Source organism: Scleropages formosus, chromosome 8 (genome assembly GCF_900964775.1).
Source record: "Scleropages formosus chromosome 8, fSclFor1.1, whole genome shotgun sequence".
Lineage (NCBI taxonomy): Eukaryota > Metazoa > Chordata > Actinopteri > Osteoglossiformes > Osteoglossidae > Scleropages > Scleropages formosus.
In genome coordinates, this window is record NC_041813.1 from 30,088,448 (window position 1) to 30,110,931 (window position 22,484).

The following is a 22,484-nucleotide window of genomic DNA, read 5'->3' on the forward strand; positions in this document are numbered from 1 at the left end:
TTTGCGAAGTCGCCCTACTATACCAAAACTTGTTTTCAATGTTCAGACATTTACTAGTGTTTTCACTTACTTTCTCCAGATGTTGGTGATGCAAAACAAGAATGTGTTTGTCGTGTGGCAGTTTTTAAGCTGTGAGCTTTGTTTAAGCTGTTAGGTTTGTTCCAAGTAGGAGAATTAAAGTGACCTACAACTGTAGGAATTGCCGCGGAAGAACTGGGGAAACCCACTTTGTCACTTCCTGATCAGAAGTGTTGACCAAATATTGCTCGTAATGTAATTTAATGTAATGTCATGCTGAGCAAGTGTGCTCAAACTTTTCACTGGTGCTGGATACACACAAGATTTCCTTGAGTAGTGCAAGTTTTTCTCCTGCTGTGCGGTACATTTACAAGGCATGTGAAAATATTTCAGCATCACGGTCTCATGGCTGAAATGGGGTGGAATGCCATTGCCATCCATCTAAGCAGTGGACGTTTAGATAACTCCTGTTCTTCCTGAAGACTTTGTCAGACTCTGTCAATGGTGTTTAGATTAAAGAAGGTAAGTTCTACTGTACTGTTGTAATAGGTTGCATGGTATTCGTTATTGGATATCGGAGTGTTACCCGTCACTAGCCTTTAGAATACCTGAGTCCCATAAATACAACGGTAAGTGTCCACTTCCTTGTGGATGCAGAAATGTATATTAAGACCGAAAGCTCTGGAATTACTGACCTTGTACTGTACCCAATATGGGGAACCCATGGAATGTAAATTATTAAAAAGTGTCATATTAGTCCTTAAAAATACACCAATTAATACCTTGCTCTTAGTGAGCATCACCTTTTACACACTGATTCAGATTTTATTCTGAGATGCAGTTTTAATACCATGGTAAGATCTGATAGTAGTTAATTTAACAAAGAAAATTAATGTTTAAGAAACTGTAGAATTATATGTAATGTTCCTAAAAGTGATGTAGAAAAAATCTTCCAAAATGAATCGGAGAAAATGTGATATGGGTATCTAATTAAGTATATAGTTGAAGGGTCCTGGCTTAGATCTTGGGGGGCGTACGGTTCTTTAGTTGTTAGATTCCAGTAATCAGGTGCATGACAGCCTGAGCTTTTCAAAAGAAGCATTTGGAAAAATGACCATAGCCCTAAAAAGACCACAAATGTTTATTCTGCATTCCATTCAACCACTGTCTGCCTTCCAGTACGGATATAGACCGGAGAGAGAATTTCACCTCGACGCGCCATTTGATGTCAAGGCACAAAGATTAGTATTTAAATATTACTGACCAAAAAAAAATAGAAAAAAAAAAACAATAATACCAAGGTCAAAAACTATAATACACCTTTAGTCTTCACAGATAATCTTAAAACCCAATGGGTACGTTACCCATGAATGAAACCAAACTGCTGAAGGATTCCCTTCTCCTTTCCTTCTTCCGTGCTGGTCAGTCTACTGTGTGTCACTAGTGTGTCCCTTCATCAGCGCTGATTTTACTTTCAGCCTGACCAGTGTAGGCTGCCCAGACCTCTGAGGTCATGCTGGTTTCAGCCAGGTTACGGTCAGTTGCTCTCTTCAGCCGTGTCACCTTTGGCCTTGGGTTCCTGCCACCAGTCAGCGATGAAGCCCTCCTCATAGTCACCCAGGCCCTCAAACTCTGCATCGAGGGCATCTGTCGGCTTCGCAGACGTCTCCTCCGGACTCACCACGCCCTACAGCGGAACGACACGCGTGCAAATCTGTCGGCGCGAAAAGGTGCACTGAGAAAGAGACTTCCCATCAGAAACGCTTCTCCCATATCTGAGCCGATGCTCGAATCGCACACGTCGACTGTCAATTTCCTAATCAGACACTACAGTACGCGCAGGACGCCAGATGAGACGAACCCAGGGAGGCAGGTCCCTGCCAAACATTTCCTCTTCTGCCAGTTCCCTCTCTGCTCTTGCAGGCCCTCGGGGGAAGCCTTGCGAGTCGGATCAGAAGCTGGGGGCGCCGTGTTAGCTGACACCTGCCTGTCACGTGCCGCATGGAGCTGGGAGTCTAGGCTGCGATCTCTCTCCAGCTTTGTGAGCTCACCTATATTTGGCAGTTTCTCGTTTTTATCGGTTTACCGGCTGCCTGTAATTGAAACGTATATAGATAGATGGTGCTGTAGAACTATAGGACTGAACTGTACATAACGTGGTAGGAAGGTTATGTTACGGTATCATATAGGCCACATGGACAAAGACACTATTGCGCAACGCATCTTATTTCCTGTATTTTGGTCATTCTTGCAGTCGGCGACTTTGCTGTGCTTTCACCTGCATTGCTCTATCCGTTGTCTATTAACACCTTGTGCATTTTTGCCTGTCGACATTCCCCTGTCCGGCTTCCTCACCTCATCGTCTGTCTGAAGATAATTTTCTGCGAACCGGAGCATCTCCTCCTGCGTCGTGGTCTGGTTGAAGTATCTCAGTGCCTCCTGCGCACAGAAAGAGAACTGTTACCGCTGGTGTTCCTCGGTGTCTGTCAGGAGGGCCCTGGGGTGATTTTAATAGGCTAAAAGTGTCATATTTGCATATATAGGTGTTATACTTTAATTAATACATGAGAATATATGGGCTGCACAGTGACGTACTGTAGCTCGGCCTGCATGGCGTTTCCATGTCCTCCCAGTGCTCACATGGGTTTCTTCCAACAGTCCCAAGACAACTGTTTCAGGTGATGTGGTGACTAATTTTCCTCGTGTGTGTGTGTGTGTTTGCTCTGTGACGGACTCGCGTCATTTCTAGGATAGGCTCCGGACCGCCGCGGCCCTGAACGGGACAAGCGGTTACCGACTGCGGATGAATGAATGTAAGTTCACTTTGCCCCCTTTTTTTTTTTTTTTTTTAAAAAACTCTTAATAGTTTGTTTATTATGGGTATGTCGTATTTAAGCATAGGTCATCTGTAAAATCTTCTGGAATGATTAAGCAGCCCGCTACGCAAAAAAAAAAAAAAAAATTGAGAGCCACAGCTTGAGCCTTTTGGAACTGCTAAAAGCGAGCCAGCCTTAAAATGGTCAGTTGAGGACAAGAGAGCACCGATGGTCTGGCAGCAATCGAATCTAGGCTGTGCTCGGGGACATCGCGCCAAAGCGCATCTTTTTAATTATAGCCCCGACATTGAGGATTTACCCTGAAGGCATTTCATCTCCCTGCTTTTTCTTTGCTCTATCTGTAGATGTGTGAGAATCCCCTCCAACTCAGTGCCGTGTTCTGGTTGCGTTAGAGTCGAGTCTCCTTACTTCGAAGCGCTCTCTCGCGTTAAAGAGCACGTGTCCGAAAGCCGTCCTGAGCGGCGCCGGTCAAACGGACAGCTGATACCGAGCCGATACGCGAGCAGGACCGGTGAGGGAAAATGCTGCGGTGGAGGCAGGCCTCGCCACACTCACCGGACGGGGCTGAAAGTGGCTCTCTCGCAGGCCCCACTGCTCCCGGTAGAAGTCGTAATAAACTATGTTCCGCTTCATGACCTTGTCGTCGGGGTCAAAGAGCACGTAGCTCGCGGCGCAGGGGGCGGCGTTCTGCACGTCGTTCACTGCGCAGAAAACACGACTGACATCCCCGCACCGCAGCGCATGCTGGAAATACCTCTCCGAGATGAAGACGACACGCGTCAAAGAATCTGAAGATTAGATGTTTCGGCGATGGGGCAAAAAAAGTCGTTTTCCATCTCGTGTAACGTAGCCCCCGGACACGCCGAAGTTGCTTCCGTCGCCAGAGAAGGGAAGGAAAACGGGCGGAATGTACTCACGTTTGTAATAGGCAAACTGCAGGTAGTGGTACATGGTGGCCACAAACTTTTCCACAAAGAAGCCCCCGACGTTGGGGGTCAGATTCGCCTCGCAGTTCGTCTTGCACCTTAGCGCATCGGTGAAGATGGCTGGCGAAGGTACGAAAGGACATATGAGACGGTGATCAAGCGGCACATGCCCCGCGCGTCACGGTCAGCTCAGGTCGGCAGCGGACGCATTTTTCGACTCGTTAGGCCGAGAATTATTTCCACGCTTCGGACGTAACGTCGCGGGCCGCGGAAAGACTCCCCGGTGACGCGAGCGGAAGTCCGGAAGGTACGGAAAACGAAAAGACCCTCTTCCGCTCACACCTACCTGCCAGGGAGGGGAAGAAGTCCTTGATTTCGGCGAGCTCGTAGGAGCCCTCGCAGCCGGCCAGGCAGAGGTCAAAGGCCTTGAAGTACTCGCTGACCGCTTGCTCCATGTCCCTGATGCTGCTGCTGAAGTCACCGGAGTTGAACAGCTTGACCGCTTTCAGGAACAGCCCCTGGGGCGTGTACACAGAGCAGGGCCCGCTCGGTCACCCTTTTATCGCTTGTTGCCGGAGCAGCGAAGGTGCACGTTTATTCCGGGCCGATTTAGAAATCTGTCCGGCAATTGTTCATTTCCAGCTTTAAGAGTAACGAATGTACGCACGCACGCGCACGCACGCACACACACACACACACACACAGTCTGCAACCGGATCACGGTTAACCAAAGCCTAACCCAGCAACACAGGGCGTAAGGCCGGAGGGGGAAGGGACACACCCAGGACGGGACACTCCAAGCGGGACTCGAACCCCAGACCCGCCGGACAGCGGGACCCGGTCAAACCCGCCGCCCCGCCGCGCCCCCTCTGTAACGAATTTATGCCAATTTAACAACGGCATTTTTGTTTTCATTCGGCTGCATCACTCCATGAAGCGACAGAACTTGTTCTGCAGATTTTGGAGCAAGTCTGCTAAAATGAGCACCGTTCGTAGCATTTTGAACGCGTTTCGAGCATCCCGAGCGGCGGAACCGCTGGGCCGCGCTCACCTCGTAGGGCTGCTCCTCGTGGTTGATGAGGTACTCCTCGACGTCGAACAAGGTCTTGTAGTAGTTCATGTTTTTGGTGATGAAGGGCTCGTCGGGGTTCTTCTGCAGGAAGGTGTGAGCCGCAGACACGGCCTTCTCCAGGTTATTTAGCTGGAACGTCGGAATGTGGCTGTCAGGATACATTTCCCTTTCCGCTGCCGACTGCATTACCGTTTCATTTTCGCTCGGTCTGCCTGCGCTAATGAGGTCCGATCAGAAACAATATTACTCAGAAACGGATACCACAATGCTAAATGCAGCAGTTATTTCGAAAAGATTTTTAACATATTCATTTTTGGCTTTACAATCCAACATAAATATCTGTGAAGAGCATATTGAGGCATCTTTGGAAGTTGGCTCTGGCTACGAATGTTAACGATCTCTCCCAACTGTACGAAATCTGTGGTTATTCCAGAATATTCCACTTCGTTCCCCCTCGCCGCTGAGCTTGGGGGGGTGGGGTGCCTTACAGCTAGAGCCTAGACCGCTGACCCTTTAACCCATGGAACCAACCCATCGAAAAGCAACTTATGCCGACCAGCAGGGCGACCACGGTGTGGGCAACATCTGCTAAGCCAATTAACAGCTCAACGAATGCGTCTTGTACCCTGTGACCTTTCACCCCACAGAGGAATTCGGAGAGACCCAAGTGCCATTTGTCCACAGTGGATTATATATAGTTCCCCTGAGTTCGGACTCACAAATGTCATAATAAAGGTGCTTTTACTGCTGTTAAATATACATTAGACAGTAATGAGCATCACACAAGAGGGTGGTAGTCAGGAGGTCCAAACAGAAATGTAAATTTATTTATGATTAGGAATTGTCGATATTCGGATAAAGTTTTACGCAGCTACTCGTGTGATGTACATTGGAAAGTAACTAACTGCATCTAACGCTCTCCTTCTGCTGATGTAATGCACGCATTGTATGAGATGTACGTCGTCTTGGAGAGAAGCGTCTGCTAAATGAAAAAGCGTACATGTAAAGAGTGCGGCCAAGTAAGAGCTGAAGCACAGAGTGAATAAAGATGCGAATTTTGACGGCCGGACGAAGATAAGCAAGCACAGGGGGGAAAAAAATCTGCCGCTGAGAAACGTACGTGATGATTTTGTAAGGTGTGCAGCAATTACTTTAAAAAGTATGGCGGACTGTTAATGTAGCTGACAGTGAATGCAATTGAGCGGGTCAGTGATGCTCTCGCTAGTGTACAATATTGGTCTTGTACTTATGCGGCACAGGTCATCCTTCCACGCTTGCGTAGGTCTTGACGTTGATGACCGGTGGATGGACGAACGGATTAATCGATTGTTGGGTCGACAAACTGAAGCGAGAATGAACCGTACCTGTGGTAGGCTGCCATCATCGGTGGTCCCTATTCCGAAGGGCAGTGTGTTCAACGAAAACCTGAATTCATAATCGTAAACCGATGAATGAATGTAAAATTGGCAGTGAGGTGCACAGAACATCAGAAACACACATTCTGCATTATGCTGGCAGGGTAGTGCTTAGAACGAATTAGAGCTCCAGCCTTTGGACACAAAGGTCACAGGTTCAAATCCCACCTCCAGCTCTTGTACCCTTAAGGTACTTATCCTAAAGTATATCCTCCAGTAAAATGGGTTAATAATTAAAAGTAGCTCAACGTTGTAAGTGGAGAAAAGCGTCAACTAAAATGTGTGTACAAATCAAGCTCTGTTAATAATAACGATGATGATGATGATGATGATAATAAATGTGCCGAAGCCTCGTTGCTTTGGAAGGGTAATCAGGAACTCCTCTCTGTCCTACAGGGAAATTGCATCGAAATGAGGACGACGGACGGGGACGTTCCTGGTCGGGAATCGGTGAACTGGAAGAGGAAAACGCAGCTCCTGACCTGGCGCGGTGGGTGAAGCGCTCTTCCTCGCCACTCATTCCGGGGGACGTGGCAAAAGCTGCGCCCCCCGCCGATCCGCGCGCGTGGAGCCGCACTCGGGTCACGCAGGAGGATGCTGCTGTGGAAAATACTTGCCCGCAAACGAGGCGACGCCACGGCACGCAAAGAATCGCCTTGCGGCGGCGGCGGCTTTTAAACTTCCCCCGATCGCCGTTTCGGGAGGAGAACTAAGCAAACTGGAAGTAAAAGCAGTTGATGCGCAAAAAAGCCGCAAACAAAGTATCAAGTTCGCATCGAGCGCTTTTTTATTTGTCATATATATATGTGGAGCTTTACAGCGAAATCGTGTCCTTTTGGAGTTCGGATGAAGCAGCGAGTCAGTTGTTGCCGTTCTACTAATAGCGTGTTAGACCTTGCACCGATTTTTTTTTTTTTTTTAAACATTTATCGATGTTACTCTACTGTCAATGTAGGATGAAACGCGTGTCACTCTTAATAAGAGCCTCGGTCCCGTGTCGCTCCCCTCGATTTCTGCGCCACGAAAAACGCCTTTTTTCCACACACACAGGGGTGACGATCGATCGATCGTATCGATCTATCGATCCGACGCCCGGCCGGCGTCGCTCCCCTCACCTGGTAATGCGCGTACTGTATGTACCGGTAGGGCTCCCTCTTCTCGAAGGCGTCCAGCACCTCCTTGCTGGGGTAGGACACCGAGAAGATGGGCAGCTTCTTCTTGCACGCCTTCATGCAGGACGCTCGCAGCACGATGTGCCGCAGCACGCGCAGCTCGCCCTCCACGTCGACCTCGGGCTCGGGCTCGGGCTCGCGCTCGCGCTCGCGGCAGCTCTGGCCGCAGAACGACTCGCTGTCCTTGAGCAGGCGGTAGAGGCGCAGGCTGAGCTCCAGAAAGCGGAGGCTCTCCTTCCAGCTGTGCGCCGCGTAGTGCTCCAGGGCATATCCGTAGGCGCTGTCCAGCGGCGTGATGTCCGAGAGCGGGAAGCTTTTGAAGCTGTACTTCTCGTACTGCCCGTCCAGCGGTGCCGCGAGAGAGGAGAGCCATCCCAGCAGCAGGAGCAGCTGCGCGCCTTTCTCGCGATCCATGTTGTGCGGCGAGCGCTCATCAGCTCCTCTCAGCCTGCCCTTCTGAAATGGAGAGCATGCCGGGCTGCACGTATATTGGGCCGGGAGGAGGTGAAGGAACTATTTAAAAAAAAAAAAGAAAGGAGGAGACCTGCAAGTTCGCAATCCTTAAGGAGTCTTTTCCTAGGAGAGCGGCTCTCGGGATTTTGAAGTCCCCGGGTCCTAGCGCCCTCCGGTCAGGCGGAGTAACGCAACAGCTCGTTTTACCCTTACGTGGGTTATGCTGTGATATAGGATGCAAGATTTTTTTTTTGTTATACAGCTGTGGCGTTAAAAAATATGTAGTTGACTTTGTGAAGCAATCGTGTACCAGTGCCTAAGCTGAGGCATGATTACACCCAACTACTTTAAGCAGTTTAAAATGTTTAATAATTGTAATTACGTGTGTTCATTCATTCAGCGGACGCTTTTTTCTAAGGTGACGTAAGACTGAGTAAACAGGCGCAGAGAACTGCGATATCCTCGTTATTATTATTACTATTATTAAAGTTGATTCGTTTCTCCAAGGAAAATGACGGGTTTTTTTTACAATTACAATACTGCACAAAATTTCCTGCGAGGTTATGATAAAACATACCTTTGCGAACAATCCAGGATCGTAACTGTCGGAACTGCGTAAAAGAAAATACACATAGAGGCAAGAAACAACAAATTACAGGCACCAAAATGAGGATACCAATTTCCCATAATATGAGAAATAATATGAGAGGGACTGCGGGTGACGGGATGATCATGTCAGCATGGGACGTTATGATTGCATTCATTTCTGCATTCATTTATGTTTTCGATACCGCTCGTGAGGACAGGAGAGCTGGAAGGCAGCAGTTTACCCCTTTTCTAAACCGGCGAATGTCGTCTGCTTCGTTCATGCACAGTTTTTACTGCTCTTGTACTTGTTTGAACATGAGGAGAACATCTGGGCTGCAACGAATGAGTTCTGGGAGCTTTAGGACCCAGACAAGTGTGAAGAAACCGGAGCTTCCTGCGAAAACCAGATCATCTGGCAGATGTGCGTTGGAACCTCTGATTATTAATATGAATTTTGATGGTAAACCGAAAGCAGCACGTGACCGACGTGGGGTCCTTGTGTTGTGAAAAGTTAGTAAAAATAATTCAAAAACTTAAAAAAAAAAAAAAGACAAAAAGAGAAAAACAAGATCGTTCCGTCCCAAAGCCAGAGGGCTGTACGATGTAGTCAAGGCCTTTACACGTTTACAAAAATCCGTCAAGGGAAGAGGAGGGGCGCGGCGGGGGGGGGGGGGGTTTGGGCAGAGTTATGTGACCCCCCCTCCCCCTTTAAAAACACACACAGACACACACACACACACACAAATCACGGAACGGCACTTCGCGAGCAGCACAAAGAAAAGCTGAAGGCTGCGCAGGGGCTCCATCGAACGCGCGGGTCGCGCATTATTATATTATAACGCTCAGCAGCTTTTCCGTGTGACGCGCAAAGCAAAGCGAAGCGAAGCGAAGCGCAGCAGGAGGATCATGGAGGCGCCACCGCTGCTGCTGCTGCTGCTGCCGCTCGCTGTGGCCGCGCTGCTCGCCGTCGTCGGGCCCCCGCCGGTCACCGGCAGCCCCAGTCCGCTGGAGGACGTGGTCATCGAGCGACACTACATCCCCAAGCTGTGCGCCCGGGAGGTGCAGATCGGGGACTTCGTGCGCTACCATTACAACGGCACGTTCACGGACGGCAAGAGGTTCGACTCGAGGTGAGTAGTTGCACAGGTCGCGGGTGGGTGTGTGGCTGTGTGGCCTGTGTGTGTGTGTGTGTGGGCTCTCCTGCGCTATTCAATTATTCCCCCCTCTGTCCCATCCCATGCTGGGCCATGGCATGATCAGCAGAAGAACGTACAACTCGCGGCGTCAACTTTCTTTTCGTTCTTGCTAAGTAGTAAGTCTTTTTTTTTGATAATGCACTCTGTACATAGATAGAGAATGATTGTTTAAAAACAGATTTTTATTAATTTTTTTAAATAATGCATTCTGTACATAGAGAATGATTATTTAAAAACATTTTATTATTAATGAATTCTATGGCTAGAGAATGATTACTTAAAAACTGATTTTTTTTTTCTTTTGCATGATTCAGACACCCCCCTTAGCCTAGGGCACCTTTTACTAAAGTTTTAGTTTCCCTTCCACGTTTCTCGCCGCGCGCACAAATATGCGCGGACGTGTCGCGGACACCGCAGCGCCTGTGTGACGCGCATCGCGCGCGCGATCTCTGCGGTGTCCGAAAGCGTCGGGTGGCAGCAATGCGGGACGAGAGCGGATCATTATTGGGACTGACGTTGCTGTTAATTAATTGTGTGAGTAATTGTGTTTACTGTAGAAATTGTGAAAAATCCCTGGTGCGAAATTTGTGAACTTGAAAGTAACAGAAGAGCAAAATCATGTTATAAAGTTGCTACAGTTCAAGGCAAATCCGCAAGTAGTCAATTACTACTTACTACTACTAGTAGTAGTATTTATTTATATGTACTACTATTAAGACTACTAGTAGGTCACTGCTTTTTCCATTTAAATTCAAACTTTTTTCCGGACAGAAGAAATTCTCAGAAGTTTGAATTTAAATGGAATAATTTTTCAGGCATGTTATTTTTGAACAATTGAAAATTTCTCAATGCTAATGTGGGATATATAATTATATTACTAGTATTGCAAGGCCGCTGGTCTGTGTGATACTGTACAGAATACTGTAGTACTTGTGTGCACAATGATCCAACAGGAGTAGTGCTGCAGTTCTACTAAATCATGGACTGTAGTTCTGTGCTATAAGCGGTAACAGTTAAGCCTGCAGTCAGAGTAATTGAAGGATGCCTTTGGTGTAAACTTGTCCCGATTCCCTTCTCTGCTCCCTCTGTCATCCAGCCACGACCGCGGCACTCCGTTCATTGGCCAAGTGGGGCTCGGGCGGCTCATCACGGGAATGGACCGCGGCATTCAGGGCATGTGCGTCAACGAGCACCGCAGGGTGACCGTCCCTCCGCACCTGGCCTACGGCAGTCTTGGTGCAGGTATCCAGCCGGCACTCTCTGCTCGCAGCCTTTACCGCCTGCGGTACGGTTTCGGTGAATAAGGAACGAGGAGGCGCGCGGCAGTCTGAACGTAGACAGCCGGGAGCGCAACGGAGGTGTTGTGGTGGCGAGAAGGGAGAGAGAAATGTCTGGAGCTGGTAAAGGGAAAAGTCATGTAGGGTGGGTGTTGAATTAGATCCTTGCAGCAGTGGGAAGCCACTAGAGAAAAGTGCTCTGTGTGTGTGTGTGTGTGTGTGTGTGTGTGTGTGTGTGTGTGTGTGTGTGTGTCTTCTATCAGTTAAATTATCTGCATGCACATTTTCCTCCTTGCTCCACGAGGTTGAGAGCACAAGTTACATTCCGAACAAGATCAGTCACTGCTTTCATTCTACATTTAACGGCGTTTTCTAATCCAGAGAATCCCGCAATAAAACGGTGAACTATTCCGTCCGGTTCACCTGGGTGCCGCAGGCGTAAGGTGTCAGTTTGGTTCGCCGACGAACAATTTATATCAGTCCATTTCTGAGTAGATGTGGCTTCCGGATATTCTTCTTCGGCGCTAACGTGCTCCGCATCAATCCCCCAGGTAATGTGATCCCCCCTGACACTACGCTGATATTTGACCTGGTTCTGCTGGACATCTGGAACGCGGAGGACAAGGTGGAGACGCACACGCTGAGCAAACCCGAGGGCTGCGTCCGCACCGTGCAGGCGTCTGACTTTGTTCGCTACCACTACAACGGTTCGCTGCTGGATGGGACCCCCTTTGACTCCAGGTGAGCCCCTTGGAGGCGAGAGACCGGTGTTTTGTTTTTTGGAATCTCATTTTTGCGTCTCTTTGCACTGTGCAGTCGCAACAGAAAGCAGACCTACGATACCTACGTGGGGCAGGGCTACCTGATCCAGGGGATGGAAGAGGGGCTTCTGGGCATGTGTGTCGGGGAGAGGAGGACTGTCATCATACCCCCCTTTTTGGCCTATGGAGAGAAAGGATACGGTAACTGTTGTTTTTGCAATACTCCGAACTCCATTGTCGTTCCTTCCTACGATAAATTCGCACAAATGGTCCATTCATCTATCCATTCAAGAAGCTGCGTTTCCCGTACGGGGACGTTGCGGTCCAAAAGCGGTCCGAGGAAACATCGGCCGCAAATCAGAGTACACCCTGGTGGGGCGCAAAGCCGTCGCAGGGCAGATCGCACGCACAGTCAATCGCGCAGACACACACCGAGATGTTTTCTTTACGTGAAAACGTTTCTGGACTCGCGTTACATTAAAATTACATGACGAAATCATTCCGGCCTCTCTGCTCGCTCTCATTAACCGCTTGTCCAAGTCAGGGTTGCCATGGTCTGGAGCCTATCCCGGAAACACAGGGTGGTAGGCTAGGCAGGGTGCACCGGTGACGACCTTGGATAACCGCACGTGCGCACATTCGCTCGCACCGTCACACACCACTGGCAATTTAGAGTAACTAATTATGCCGAACGTGCAACTCCGCACAGACCGAGTTGGATTGAAACCCACACCCGAAGAGCCCAGCTTACGCGAGGCAGCGGTGCCGCGTGCAGCCCGCTTAACCCCGATACCCCCTCCATCCAACCAGGCACGACAATCCCTCCGCAAGCTAGCCTGATGTTTGACGTCCTCCTCGTGGACCTGCACAACCCTAAAGATGATATTATTATGGACAACCAAGTAGTGCCCGAGTCCTGCGCTCGCAAGTCGGTTGTGGGAGACTTCATGCGCTACCACTACAACGGCACCTTCCTGGACGGTACCCCGTTTGACTCCAGGTGAGCTCGCCGCTCGCGTCGTTATGGGAAATCCGCGCATATGCTGGGCGGCGGTGGCTCTCGCTGGCCTTGCGCTTCCTTTCAGACACTTTGTCATTTGTAGTTATTGCATTAAAGCATCGGCGGCCCTCAAATTTGCCGAAGGAAGTCACGTTAAACATCGGTGCAAAAGTTTTGTACGGCATATGCGGCAACGGACCGAAACGTCACAAAGCTCCCTCTCTCTTCGGCCGTAGCTACCAGCGCAACAGCACGTACAACACCTACATTGGCCTGGGCTACGTTATCCCGGGTATGGACAAGGCATTGCAAGGGTTGTGCATCGGGGAGAAGCGCCGGATTACCGTGCCCCCTCATATGGCCTATGGGGAAAACGGCTCCGGTAAGTTGTGGGCGGGACGGCGCCGGGCCGGGCAGATCGCGGTAAAGATCACAGACCGGGTGGGAGATGGATCGTGGCGCCTTTCGGGGCGGGGTATTTGCAGCGCGCGGCTATCCGGCGGTCTCCGATGACGCGCGCCGCTTGCCGCCACTCCTCACGGGGATGCGGTGCGCCATCCCTGTCTTTCTGAAAGCCGCTTTTCCATCCCGCTCTCCCATCATTAATGCTTTATTTACACGAGTAGCCAGAAAACAGCTAGATTGACACCACTGAGAGACAGAGACCTTTTGGGTTTGAGGCGTCAACCGTGTGTGTTTTTGCCAAATTGTCTGATACGAGCGGCGATGCTGTTGTGCAGAAAAAATACCCCCTGCGCTGGTACCTCGCAGCCGCTTCCCGCAGGTGTCGACATCCCGTGTCATCCTACTTCAGGAGACGTCATTCCCGGTTCCGCTGTGCTCGTCTTCGACATTCACGTCATCGACTTCCACAACCCCAAGGACACCGTGGAAATCAGGGTAACCCAGAAGCCCGAGGAGTGCAACCTTACGTCCGCTGCCAACGACCTCATCCGGTACCGCTACAACTGCTCCCTGCTGGATGGCACGCTTATCTACTCCTCGTGAGTGAACTGGTCCCTTCTCCCCCGTGGGAATGGACCGCGTCGTGGACCGTGTCCATGGACGCGGCTTCAACCGGCGCTGCTGGTCTCTTGCATGAGAAAAAGTTCTAAGACACCTTTGCTTCCCACAGGGGTGTTTGACGCGAGTGGCGTTCAGAGAATCTTTGCGTCCTGTTGCAGGACTAGAACCCCGAACGAATTCTCCGATCGTATAAAAAATAGATTTTATTGGATAGTAAGTACATGCACGCTGAGTCCAAGTGAGACAGGAACAGAAATGCTTTCTTCTGTGGTGCAATGGCATGTCTTCTGCTCGTATCCAGCGACCACCAAGAGAAACCTCCGGAAACGGTCCTGGGGACCTTCCGGGTCATCGAAGGGCTGGATGAGGGTCTGCGTGACATGTGTGTCGGAGAGAGGAGGGTGGTCATCGTGCCCCCCCACCTGGGCCACGGAGAGAATGGAGGTGTGGCGCCCGCCCTCGACTCCAACGCGCCGTGCTCCTCGAGAAGAGCGGTTTTCTAAGGGTCTGTTAACCTGCATGTCCCTTTTTTTTTTTTCTTCTTCCTGCAGCACGGGATGTTCCAGGTAGCGCGGTGCTGCTCTTTGAACTGGAGCTGACGCACATCCAGAAGGGAGTGCCGGAGGGGTATCTGTTTGTGTGGCTGGAGGACAGTCCGGAGCCCATCTACCAGGCTATGGACCTGAATAAGGATAAAGAAGTTCCCCTGGAGGAGGTCAGATCCGTCCCCGGCTCCAGTATGTTCCGTGCATTGTTCGTTGCTCGTAACCGTGGAGCGCCGCGTCTTACGTTGCGCTGCCGTTCTACCGACAGTTCTCGGAATTCATCAAGATGCAGGTGGCAAACGGCAAAGGCCGCCTCCTGCCCGGCCGCGATCCCGACGTTGTCATCAAAGACATGTTTGACAACCAGGACCGCAACAAGGACGGCAGGGTGACGGAGGACGAGCTGAAGCTTAAGGTAGACGAGGACAACGAGAAGCTTCGACACGAGGAACTGTGAGGCGGACGGGGAGGCTTGGCTGCGCGCCGTTGCAAGGACGCGTGGGAGCGGATGGAGACTGACGCGGAGGGATGCCGTCAAAGTGGCCCCCAATTTTTTTTTTTTTTTTTTTTTTTTTTTTATATACTGCATTCACTCAATCAGGAAGCACCACCAACATCCGGCACACCCAGTTCCAGGTTATGTTGTTCCGTTCATAATCCGCATTTTTAATTTCTATTTATTATTTTAGAGAGAACGAGCGAACTACCTATTATTTACGAATACTCGCAAAACGTGACTGAACCTGGCAAGTTCTGGCAACGAATTTGCCCACATTCCGTCTGAAATATAAAACGGGAGCTCCCGAGGATATGAATATATGATCCGTCGTATCTTTGTCCTCCTGAAGTTAGTTTTACGCAATAATATTCTGCCAGAGACATGATGTTAAAGACGGCCGTCAGACTGCGGAATTGTCGCGCTGTCTGCTCTAGAAATAGCTCTCGAAGAGGTTGGAACAACAGCAGAGCTTTTCTGAGCTGTTCAGCAAACACCTCCTCATCTGTTGCTTCTCACCATCCAGGCTGATGAATTTTAGACAGATCCTGAAATTTTTACCCTCCAGTGTTGAGATTCTATCATGACTGTAGAGCTCTGAGAAACATTCCAGATTTTTAAGTTTGGCTTATCCCTTTTCCTGTTTTTTTTTTTTTTTTCCTTTCTTTCTTCTTCCAAAAAGAAATTTAAATGAGATGTTATTTGAATTGAATGATTTTTAAAAATTTTTCTTTTTTTTTTTTGATTTGCGTAACATGAGGTGATGCATTGAATGGATGTGTGTGTCACTTTTATACCGAAGCAAGAAATGTGAAACCTGTGGATGGAAAGTGCAGTGTCAGTATTTTGTGAAATGTGACATTATTAAGTGCCTTGCTTTGGATACCGTTTTACAGAATAAACAACTGGATCCTGGAATGGATGTTCTTGTACTTTATACTTTTCAGACCAGTACAATATTTCACCTTATTGCAAGCGGAGGTTACAATCGCATTTGATGTAACTACGTTTGTATCTGACATCGGTAAGTAGGTTCTATCAGCAGGAATATGCTTTCTAAATGCTTTTTATTAATTATGTAGACGTGAATAGGCACAGCCTGTGTTTCTGAGAGCGCGCTTAAATAGGACACTGCGGTTTATGAGTGTTCGTGCTTTTCTAGAAATCTAGCAGGAACCTTCATGTTCATGCTGAACAATTGATTTCATTGATACAGGGTTATTTTTGAACGTCATATAGATGGTGGGGTCCACTCTTCTTGGTCCGAACCTGGGAGTAACAACAGAGCGGAAGAAAAATTTGAAGGTAGCCTGTTAGAAAGAAGTTAGATTAATATAGAAAATATATTTATTAAGAATGGCCTTTATGGATTTTCAGGCTCTGTCTCTAACTTAAAAGTTAATCGTTTCAATAGCTACTAATAGACGTCTTTAGAATATATGCGAGGATGTTAGATGTTGGGGTTTCCTGCCAAGTGCTACGCTTCTCGTTATTCCACAATAATTTAATATATTCCTTATTAATTTGGGCAGATTCCCTTTATTTACAGTATTGAGATATATATGACGTTCGGGGGTCGGTTTGATGGGCTCAAGTCGTCGACATTTGCGATACCAAAAAACCGAACCTTTGCAGCAATGCTGCGAAATGAAGTTTTAAGCTGGAGGTAAAAACCACTGTGCAGGATTTGGAAAAAGTCACAGCACTGAGATGTTTTTCAGGTATTATCCCTCACTAGATTACCGCAGTTCCCCAGCGCCCACCTGGTTTCTCAGGTAAATTCCCACGTGTGTGGGCCTTGTGTCGCTTTGTCTTTATAAAACACCCGACCGTCCTCATGTGACCATCTAAATGTTCCTCGGATGTGGTTTTGCTTGTATTTTCACCAGTACCTGCATTAGATCGCTGACAATTTGCGGAGAAATTAGCGGTAATTTTTTAAAGTTCATTTTAGGGAATTGATCTGGACATCAGTTATGAACTAGATTGTCCCCCAAATATCTGACTTTAAATATTGTTATATGTAACGGTTGCTAGTTTGTGTTAAATTACTGTAGTAAATGATGGCACCTTGTGTAAAAATGAAATTACTAGTTTTACGAGTGACCACGTTTTTTTCCTTCTTGTCTTACAGGCAGAATCAAGTACAACGAAAATCAGGAGAACGAAGGTTACAATCACAGTGTGTCAGTAAATACTATCTTGTGCGTAGACATGGGCGCACAGCAAGTAAAACCTGAGCTGCTTGGTGGACATGGGTTCGAGTCCTGAGTCCAGCTCCGTGTGCATGGCCGTTTCGTGTTTCTCCCTGCATCTGCAGCCTGCGGACGTGCTCAGAAGACGGCACTGCCGAACCGCTTCCGTTCCTTCCTCGCTTAGGAGACCATGCACGTGGTTCTCGGAGTTCGACTGGACTGGCCGGCACTTCCAAACACACTATTTTGTGCAGCATATTGATAAAACAAAAACAAATAGAAAGGAAAGGGCAACAGGACTTGCTGTAATTGTCAACAAAATGACATCGTCTTAGATTACATCATCTCCATGACTGCCTTCAGTGTTCTTGTATGATAGTCCCGCTGAGCAGGTGGTCTTCACTTTACAGGCGGGAGCCAGGCGGTGGATAGCGCTCATCTTCTGCCCTACCCCATCCCATGGTGCCTCTGCAGCTCACGTCGCAGCTACGCTAAATCAGTGTAACCTCACTTGTGCATTTTAATTTGCAATCTTACTGATTTTTTTTTTTTTTTTTTTTTTTTATTCCCCCCATCAGCATGTCAGAATATTGGAGATTTTTTTTCTAACGTGCCTGAATACAGAACACTCATTAAGCAGGGTTTTAGATTTATTTTTTCCCATCACTAACCATTGATTTTGTGTCAGATTTCAGTGAGACAATCTTACTGTTCATTTCATTCCTCACATTAACGGGGTTAATTTATTCCAGGGTATCACCTTGTTAGAAGAATTCTCATTATGCGGCTGTGAAAGTGCCGTTATTTCTTCTGAAAAAAAGTGGTTACTTTTTGAAAAATTTCACCTAAATAAAAAAAAATCTGTATTTTTCTGCATTGCATTACTCTGCAAAGCATGTGTATCCTATACAATTACAGGAGCCATGCAGGGCTACTAAGAAATGTTTGATCCCTTTTCCAACTTTAGATCCCTAGAGCAAGGTCCTTACCCTGAATTACTTCAATAAAAGTGTCACAGCTGCAAAAAAGGAAAATTGTAAGTACTCTAGATAAGCAATGTAGTTCACTTGAGGAAAGTGTCAACTAAATAATTTAACAATAATCAGCATCAGTGTTATTGTATTATTACCTTGCAGTTTCGGTTGGGATATTTCTAGTTTGTGATTGAGATTGTCAATGTGGTAAGTAGTAGGAGGTCGGAAATTTACAGTAGTTAGTTTTGTAATGAAATAAACGGTGTGTCCAGGACTCTACAGGGTGAAAGACGGAGGAGGCAGAGACTGAAATACCTGCCGTGGAAGTGAAATGAGTCTCTATATGGGCAAATTGCCATTGTACCGAATGGGAAGCATGCCGTGTGTAAAAAAAGGTGTTTTTTTTTTTCCCCCCAGAAGTTGTTTTTTTCCTGTGGTGCAAACCCTTATATGAGGGCTGAATGCTTCTTAACTATATTGCATGAAATATATAGCACTTCTTTTTCTAAACACCGGTTTGGTGCTACTAGGCCTTGTTTTTGAAGTTTCCTCAAGTTTATTTCTAGGTTTTGAATTTGACTGGCAAACCACTTTGGTGTTGAATTAATAGGTTTTAGGGTTACTCACTATATCAGTTTGTTTATCATGCTGCGGGTTTGTATGTCCAGAGTCCTTCATTTTGCATCTGTCTTTCCTAAAACAAAGTCTCTGGCGAACTGATCCCTGCTCTGTAGCAGAGACATTCTGTATGTTTCTAGATGAATCCCTCTTTTCTTCAAAGTGACTGGACTGAATTTTCAGCAGACTGCAAAAGCATGTAATTCCACTTTTTTTTTTTTTTTTTTTACAGCATCACGCACAAAAGTACACAATAATAAAGGTAGTAATGTCTTCCGTTTTATTTTTTCCTTCTTCTTTCCACCTAAATATATACATTTTTTAACTCACTCTGTTCAAGCACCCTTTAAAAAAAGGACTTTAAAAATATGAGGTTGACTGCCTGGGCAGAGCTGTTGCTCTCCATCCTGAATTGAAACTCAATGTGTTGGACAGCAATTTAACAAGAAAAGTGCATTCATAAACAATGAACATTCAATAGCAGAAGTCAGACACATTCAGACTGGGATTTCATGCTGAGCTCACGCCCCCAATCAGTCAGCTCATCTACAGTGCCTATTTTATTCTATGTACAGAAAGAGCATACTGAGAAAAAGCTAGTTGGGGGAGGCATTGCGATATATACAGAGTGGAAAGGATAAATATATATTTCCAGACATTACAGATTGATAGGTAAAATACCATTTTAATTATGGCACGTTTTTTTTTTTCTTCCTATGTATGAAATGTACCATGTCTTGGTGTACAAATATACATCTAAATGTATGCATATGACGATCAACACACAGTGCAAAATGTACAAATTCTTCATTTGTACTCCCTTTTTTTAAGCACTGTAGTTTTGCAGCACTGGTAGATACATGAAAATTCAAATTTTCGAGGCCGTCGGCAAAGGGGGGGTGCGATTTAAAGTCAGGGTTCATTAGCAGGGTTTCGTTCCCCTCGGATGTCAGAGTTGGTCCTGATTTTGCAGTAATTGGCGTATTCCAATTTGTACGAAAGTTCTGGGGACAGGCGACTGGCCGAACGAAGCATTCGTTAGAAACGGCCCCTAGAAAATTAGTCAGGCAGGAGCTCGAATTCAATCCCCGAGTTTGTTCTCCAAAGTAAGTAATTATGACGTAACTACTTTGCATGGATGCATCTTTGATCCAACAAGCTAAAGTGCTTAAGAGTAAAGGGTCTTTAGTCACCGGTCATCAGTACAACGGAACCACAGTGCAGCATTGGAGAGAATACGATACAGCAGACTGACGATGGACTCGACTGCGGTGGCAGGTGCTCGCTGGAGAGAAGTTGTCAATAGACACTGAAGAAGCACAGGCACCCCAGCGCCACAGGTACGGCCCTACCGCGTCCTCCTGCGACAAGGAACTCTTCTCTGGGGCTAAAAATGTACTGGCAGTGAACTGTGTTGCCAACAGGGGTTATAGAATCGTTCTGTTCCGTTAGGCCGCGCTCGCGAATCCAGGCTACTTCGTCTCGGACTCCGCTTTGGTTTCGTTGTGCTTGTCTGCGATGGAGATCGGCGCCTGTAGACGGCGACAAACCGCGCCGCTCTGGCGGAATTAGACGTGCCGTGCCTTTCGTGCGAGGTGGGTAGTGCGGTGAGAGGCTCTGTAGATGGTCGGCAGGCGTCATCCGTGACTCGTCCAACAGGCTTGCGACGCCCGCGGACCCAGGCTGCACAAGACACAACCGTCTCCAAACGACTTCTTCACTCACACAGCAGCAGCGTCCCTTCAGTGCCACCCTTTGGTTACATCAAGTCCGTCTGACGGTTACTTTGCCAAGTGTCCCAAGTGCATAAACCGGTTGTTTTCCGGAATCACAAATGGCAGGAGCTGTTGACTGTTGTCATTCACGGGTGATGCAAAATGGATCAGTTTCGTATTGTGTCAGCTGGTTATTGTGTGATATAACTACCCAGCAGTGGGGGAGGAGCAACATCCTCTCATTTCATCTCCCACAACAACCACATTTAGCACTCTAATATAAAACACACATCTCATGCTCGTATACATGCACATTCAGACGTTAATATGCATGTGATCGGAATTTAAACACTGCTGTATCACCGTGGGTGTGAGAGAGAATTTGTTTAAAAGAACGGTGTCATGTTTGTTAAAAACAAGGGTATCTTCGAGGTCTGTCAAAAAAAGCAGACTGGAGAGAAGAGCAAAGACGATGTTCTTCAAAATCAAAAGGTTTTGAATATCTACTGCAAATTGTATTTGAATCGTTAGAAATCCCAGACAGACCATTTCTTCTCAGCGGAAAGGAGACGTAAAAGGTTGTGTGGTTTCCCTCTTGTTTGCAACACTACATCGAAGCTGCACCTTTGATCCACGCGAGACGTGTGCCTCCTAAGCCGTTGAAAAAAGAGAACTTAAAGTGGCTTTCCATGCCTGTCCTGTTTGACAAAATATCCTTGCCAGTCTTGTTTAACCTGGGAAGATGGGAAACCCCATCTAAAAGCAGGGGCATTTCCTCACTTGACTGAATGACCTTCCAGAACAATTTTTAAGACCACCTCAAACTTGCATCCAACAAAATTTCGTGAAAATTGGCAGTTTAGTCATGTAGCGTAGAAGGTCTATGCGCAGTGCTCGAGGCCGGCCGTTGGCCCCCCAAAGTCAACGTCATTGAGAGAATGCCTTTGGAAAGAAGGTCAGACCTCTTCCTAAGCTGGTGCGTTCACTTTCCATTGGTAGTTCTCCCAAGGCAAGAGGGGCTCCAGAGACCTGTTTGAGATGGTGGCCCAAGGACCGAACCCCATGGGTGTTGGGGGACTAAGGTGAGTCGTGCTGCTGGAACGGGGACGCTTTTCCTGGGCGTGGTGGGCAGTGGGGTTTGGGCTTTGTTCTGTGGCAGAAGTGGCACGAGGGAATGGGGACACGATCGGGTTGGGGTAAGGAGCGGAGGAAGGCGAGTCGGGAGAACTCGTTGCGGCTGTAGGTTTCGGAATGAGCGGAAGACTTTTTTCTTGGATGCGAGAAGGACGGAGTGACACTGAAGACTTACATCTTATCCCCCACCAGATCTGGAGCAAGAAAACAAGAAGATTAGAAGTTGAGAAACAGACCATGAGCAGTAGGGAGTAATATCAGTTACTTGTTGAAAGTGTTGAAAGACTTTAGATACTGATACAACAATCAATTTTTTTTCAAAACCTAGAATGGTTTTTGAAATGCATTTGGGGTTGACGGGCAAAAAGACGAGGATTGGAAGGCGGAAGAGTGATGGGAATTGCTGTACGTTTCCAGTGGAGGTGGTGACCGAGCCAGTCGGCCGGGTTTGGGGAGCGGGGAGAGGGTGAGTAGTCTGGGAATGATGACGATGGTCAAAATTTAATCAACGTGTCCCACGAGTCATACCTTCCTCTTCGAATGTTTCTTCATCCAGGGAAAACCGGGAATGCGGGGAGGACACACAAACAGAGAGCAAAGGTGTGAGCTGCAGAACAACAGGCTGCTGTGGTTGTTTTGCATCGTTCCTCCGAATTCTTGATACTTGTTGGTAACCGCATTTTTGGACCTCGCCCTCTCGCAGGTTTCCGGAGGAACATGCATTGATGTGAGGCTCTGGGGTTCGAGTCAGCTGCCGCGATACACCACGCAAATGCTCGCGTTGAAGTGGATACAAAGGACAACAGCTGTTCATTCATGCAGTACAAGGACTCCCGTTCGTTCTGCGACATTTCGACGAACGCATCATCGTTATCCGAGGGAACCGGAGCCCCGCTACAAATCACCGGTCATTATTTAGACCCCCAGGACCATGGAGTCGGAGCTCCTTGACTGAGAATGCAGCTTTTGTCATAAGCATATAAAAACATCGAAGCGCTCTATGACAGTCCTTCTTACATCAAATCTACCAACCGAGTAGCCAAGTGGGGGAAGAGAACGCCGCATT

At 47.7% G+C, this 22,484-nt stretch overlaps 3 protein-coding genes across 4 annotated transcripts in view; 1 reads left to right on the forward strand and 2 right to left on the reverse strand.

The window, feature by feature from the left end:
• Positions 1-1,141: 1,141 nt before the first annotated feature.
• Positions 1,142-8,808, reverse strand: p3h4 (prolyl 3-hydroxylase family member 4 (inactive)). 2 transcript variants are annotated; one of them, XM_018764310.2, is made up of 7 exons: positions 7,384-8,808; positions 4,833-4,982; positions 4,128-4,299; positions 3,773-3,901; positions 3,411-3,556; positions 2,374-2,457; positions 1,142-1,705 (listed from the first exon to the last, which is right to left on the reverse strand). In XM_018764310.2, the coding sequence occupies exons 1-7, from the start codon at positions 7,852-7,854 to the stop codon at positions 1,556-1,558; spliced, it is 1,302 nt and encodes a 433-aa protein (XP_018619826.1). In that variant the 5' UTR covers positions 7,855-8,808; the 3' UTR covers positions 1,142-1,555. The 2 variants fall into 2 exon arrangements, with proteins under 2 accessions (XP_018619826.1, XP_018619827.1); XM_018764311.2 differs by lacking the exon at positions 1,142-1,705 and adding an exon at positions 1,864-2,111.
• A 384-nt stretch (positions 8,809-9,192) lies between these two features.
• LOC108941760 (peptidyl-prolyl cis-trans isomerase FKBP10-like) lies at positions 9,193-15,463 on the forward strand. Its single transcript, XM_029253872.1, has 10 exons — positions 9,193-9,611; positions 10,774-10,919; positions 11,506-11,695; positions 11,771-11,916; positions 12,526-12,715; positions 12,952-13,097; positions 13,530-13,719; positions 14,043-14,185; positions 14,293-14,456; positions 14,555-15,463. The coding sequence occupies exons 1-10, from the start codon at positions 9,388-9,390 to the stop codon at positions 14,741-14,743; spliced, it is 1,728 nt and encodes a 575-aa protein (XP_029109705.1). The 5' UTR covers positions 9,193-9,387; the 3' UTR covers positions 14,744-15,463.
• A 3,383-nt stretch (positions 15,464-18,846) lies between these two features.
• LOC108941759 (disintegrin and metalloproteinase domain-containing protein 11) overlaps positions 18,847-22,484 on the reverse strand; it is a 33,155-nt gene continuing 29,517 nt past the window's right edge. The window contains exons 26-27 of the mRNA XM_029253870.1: positions 21,947-21,964; positions 18,847-21,612 (exon numbers count right to left, since the gene is read on the reverse strand). Of these exons, the coding sequence (XP_029109703.1) occupies positions 21,597-21,612; positions 21,947-21,964 (34 nt within the window). The 3' untranslated portion in view covers positions 18,847-21,596. The remainder of the gene's footprint in view (positions 21,613-21,946; positions 21,965-22,484) is intronic.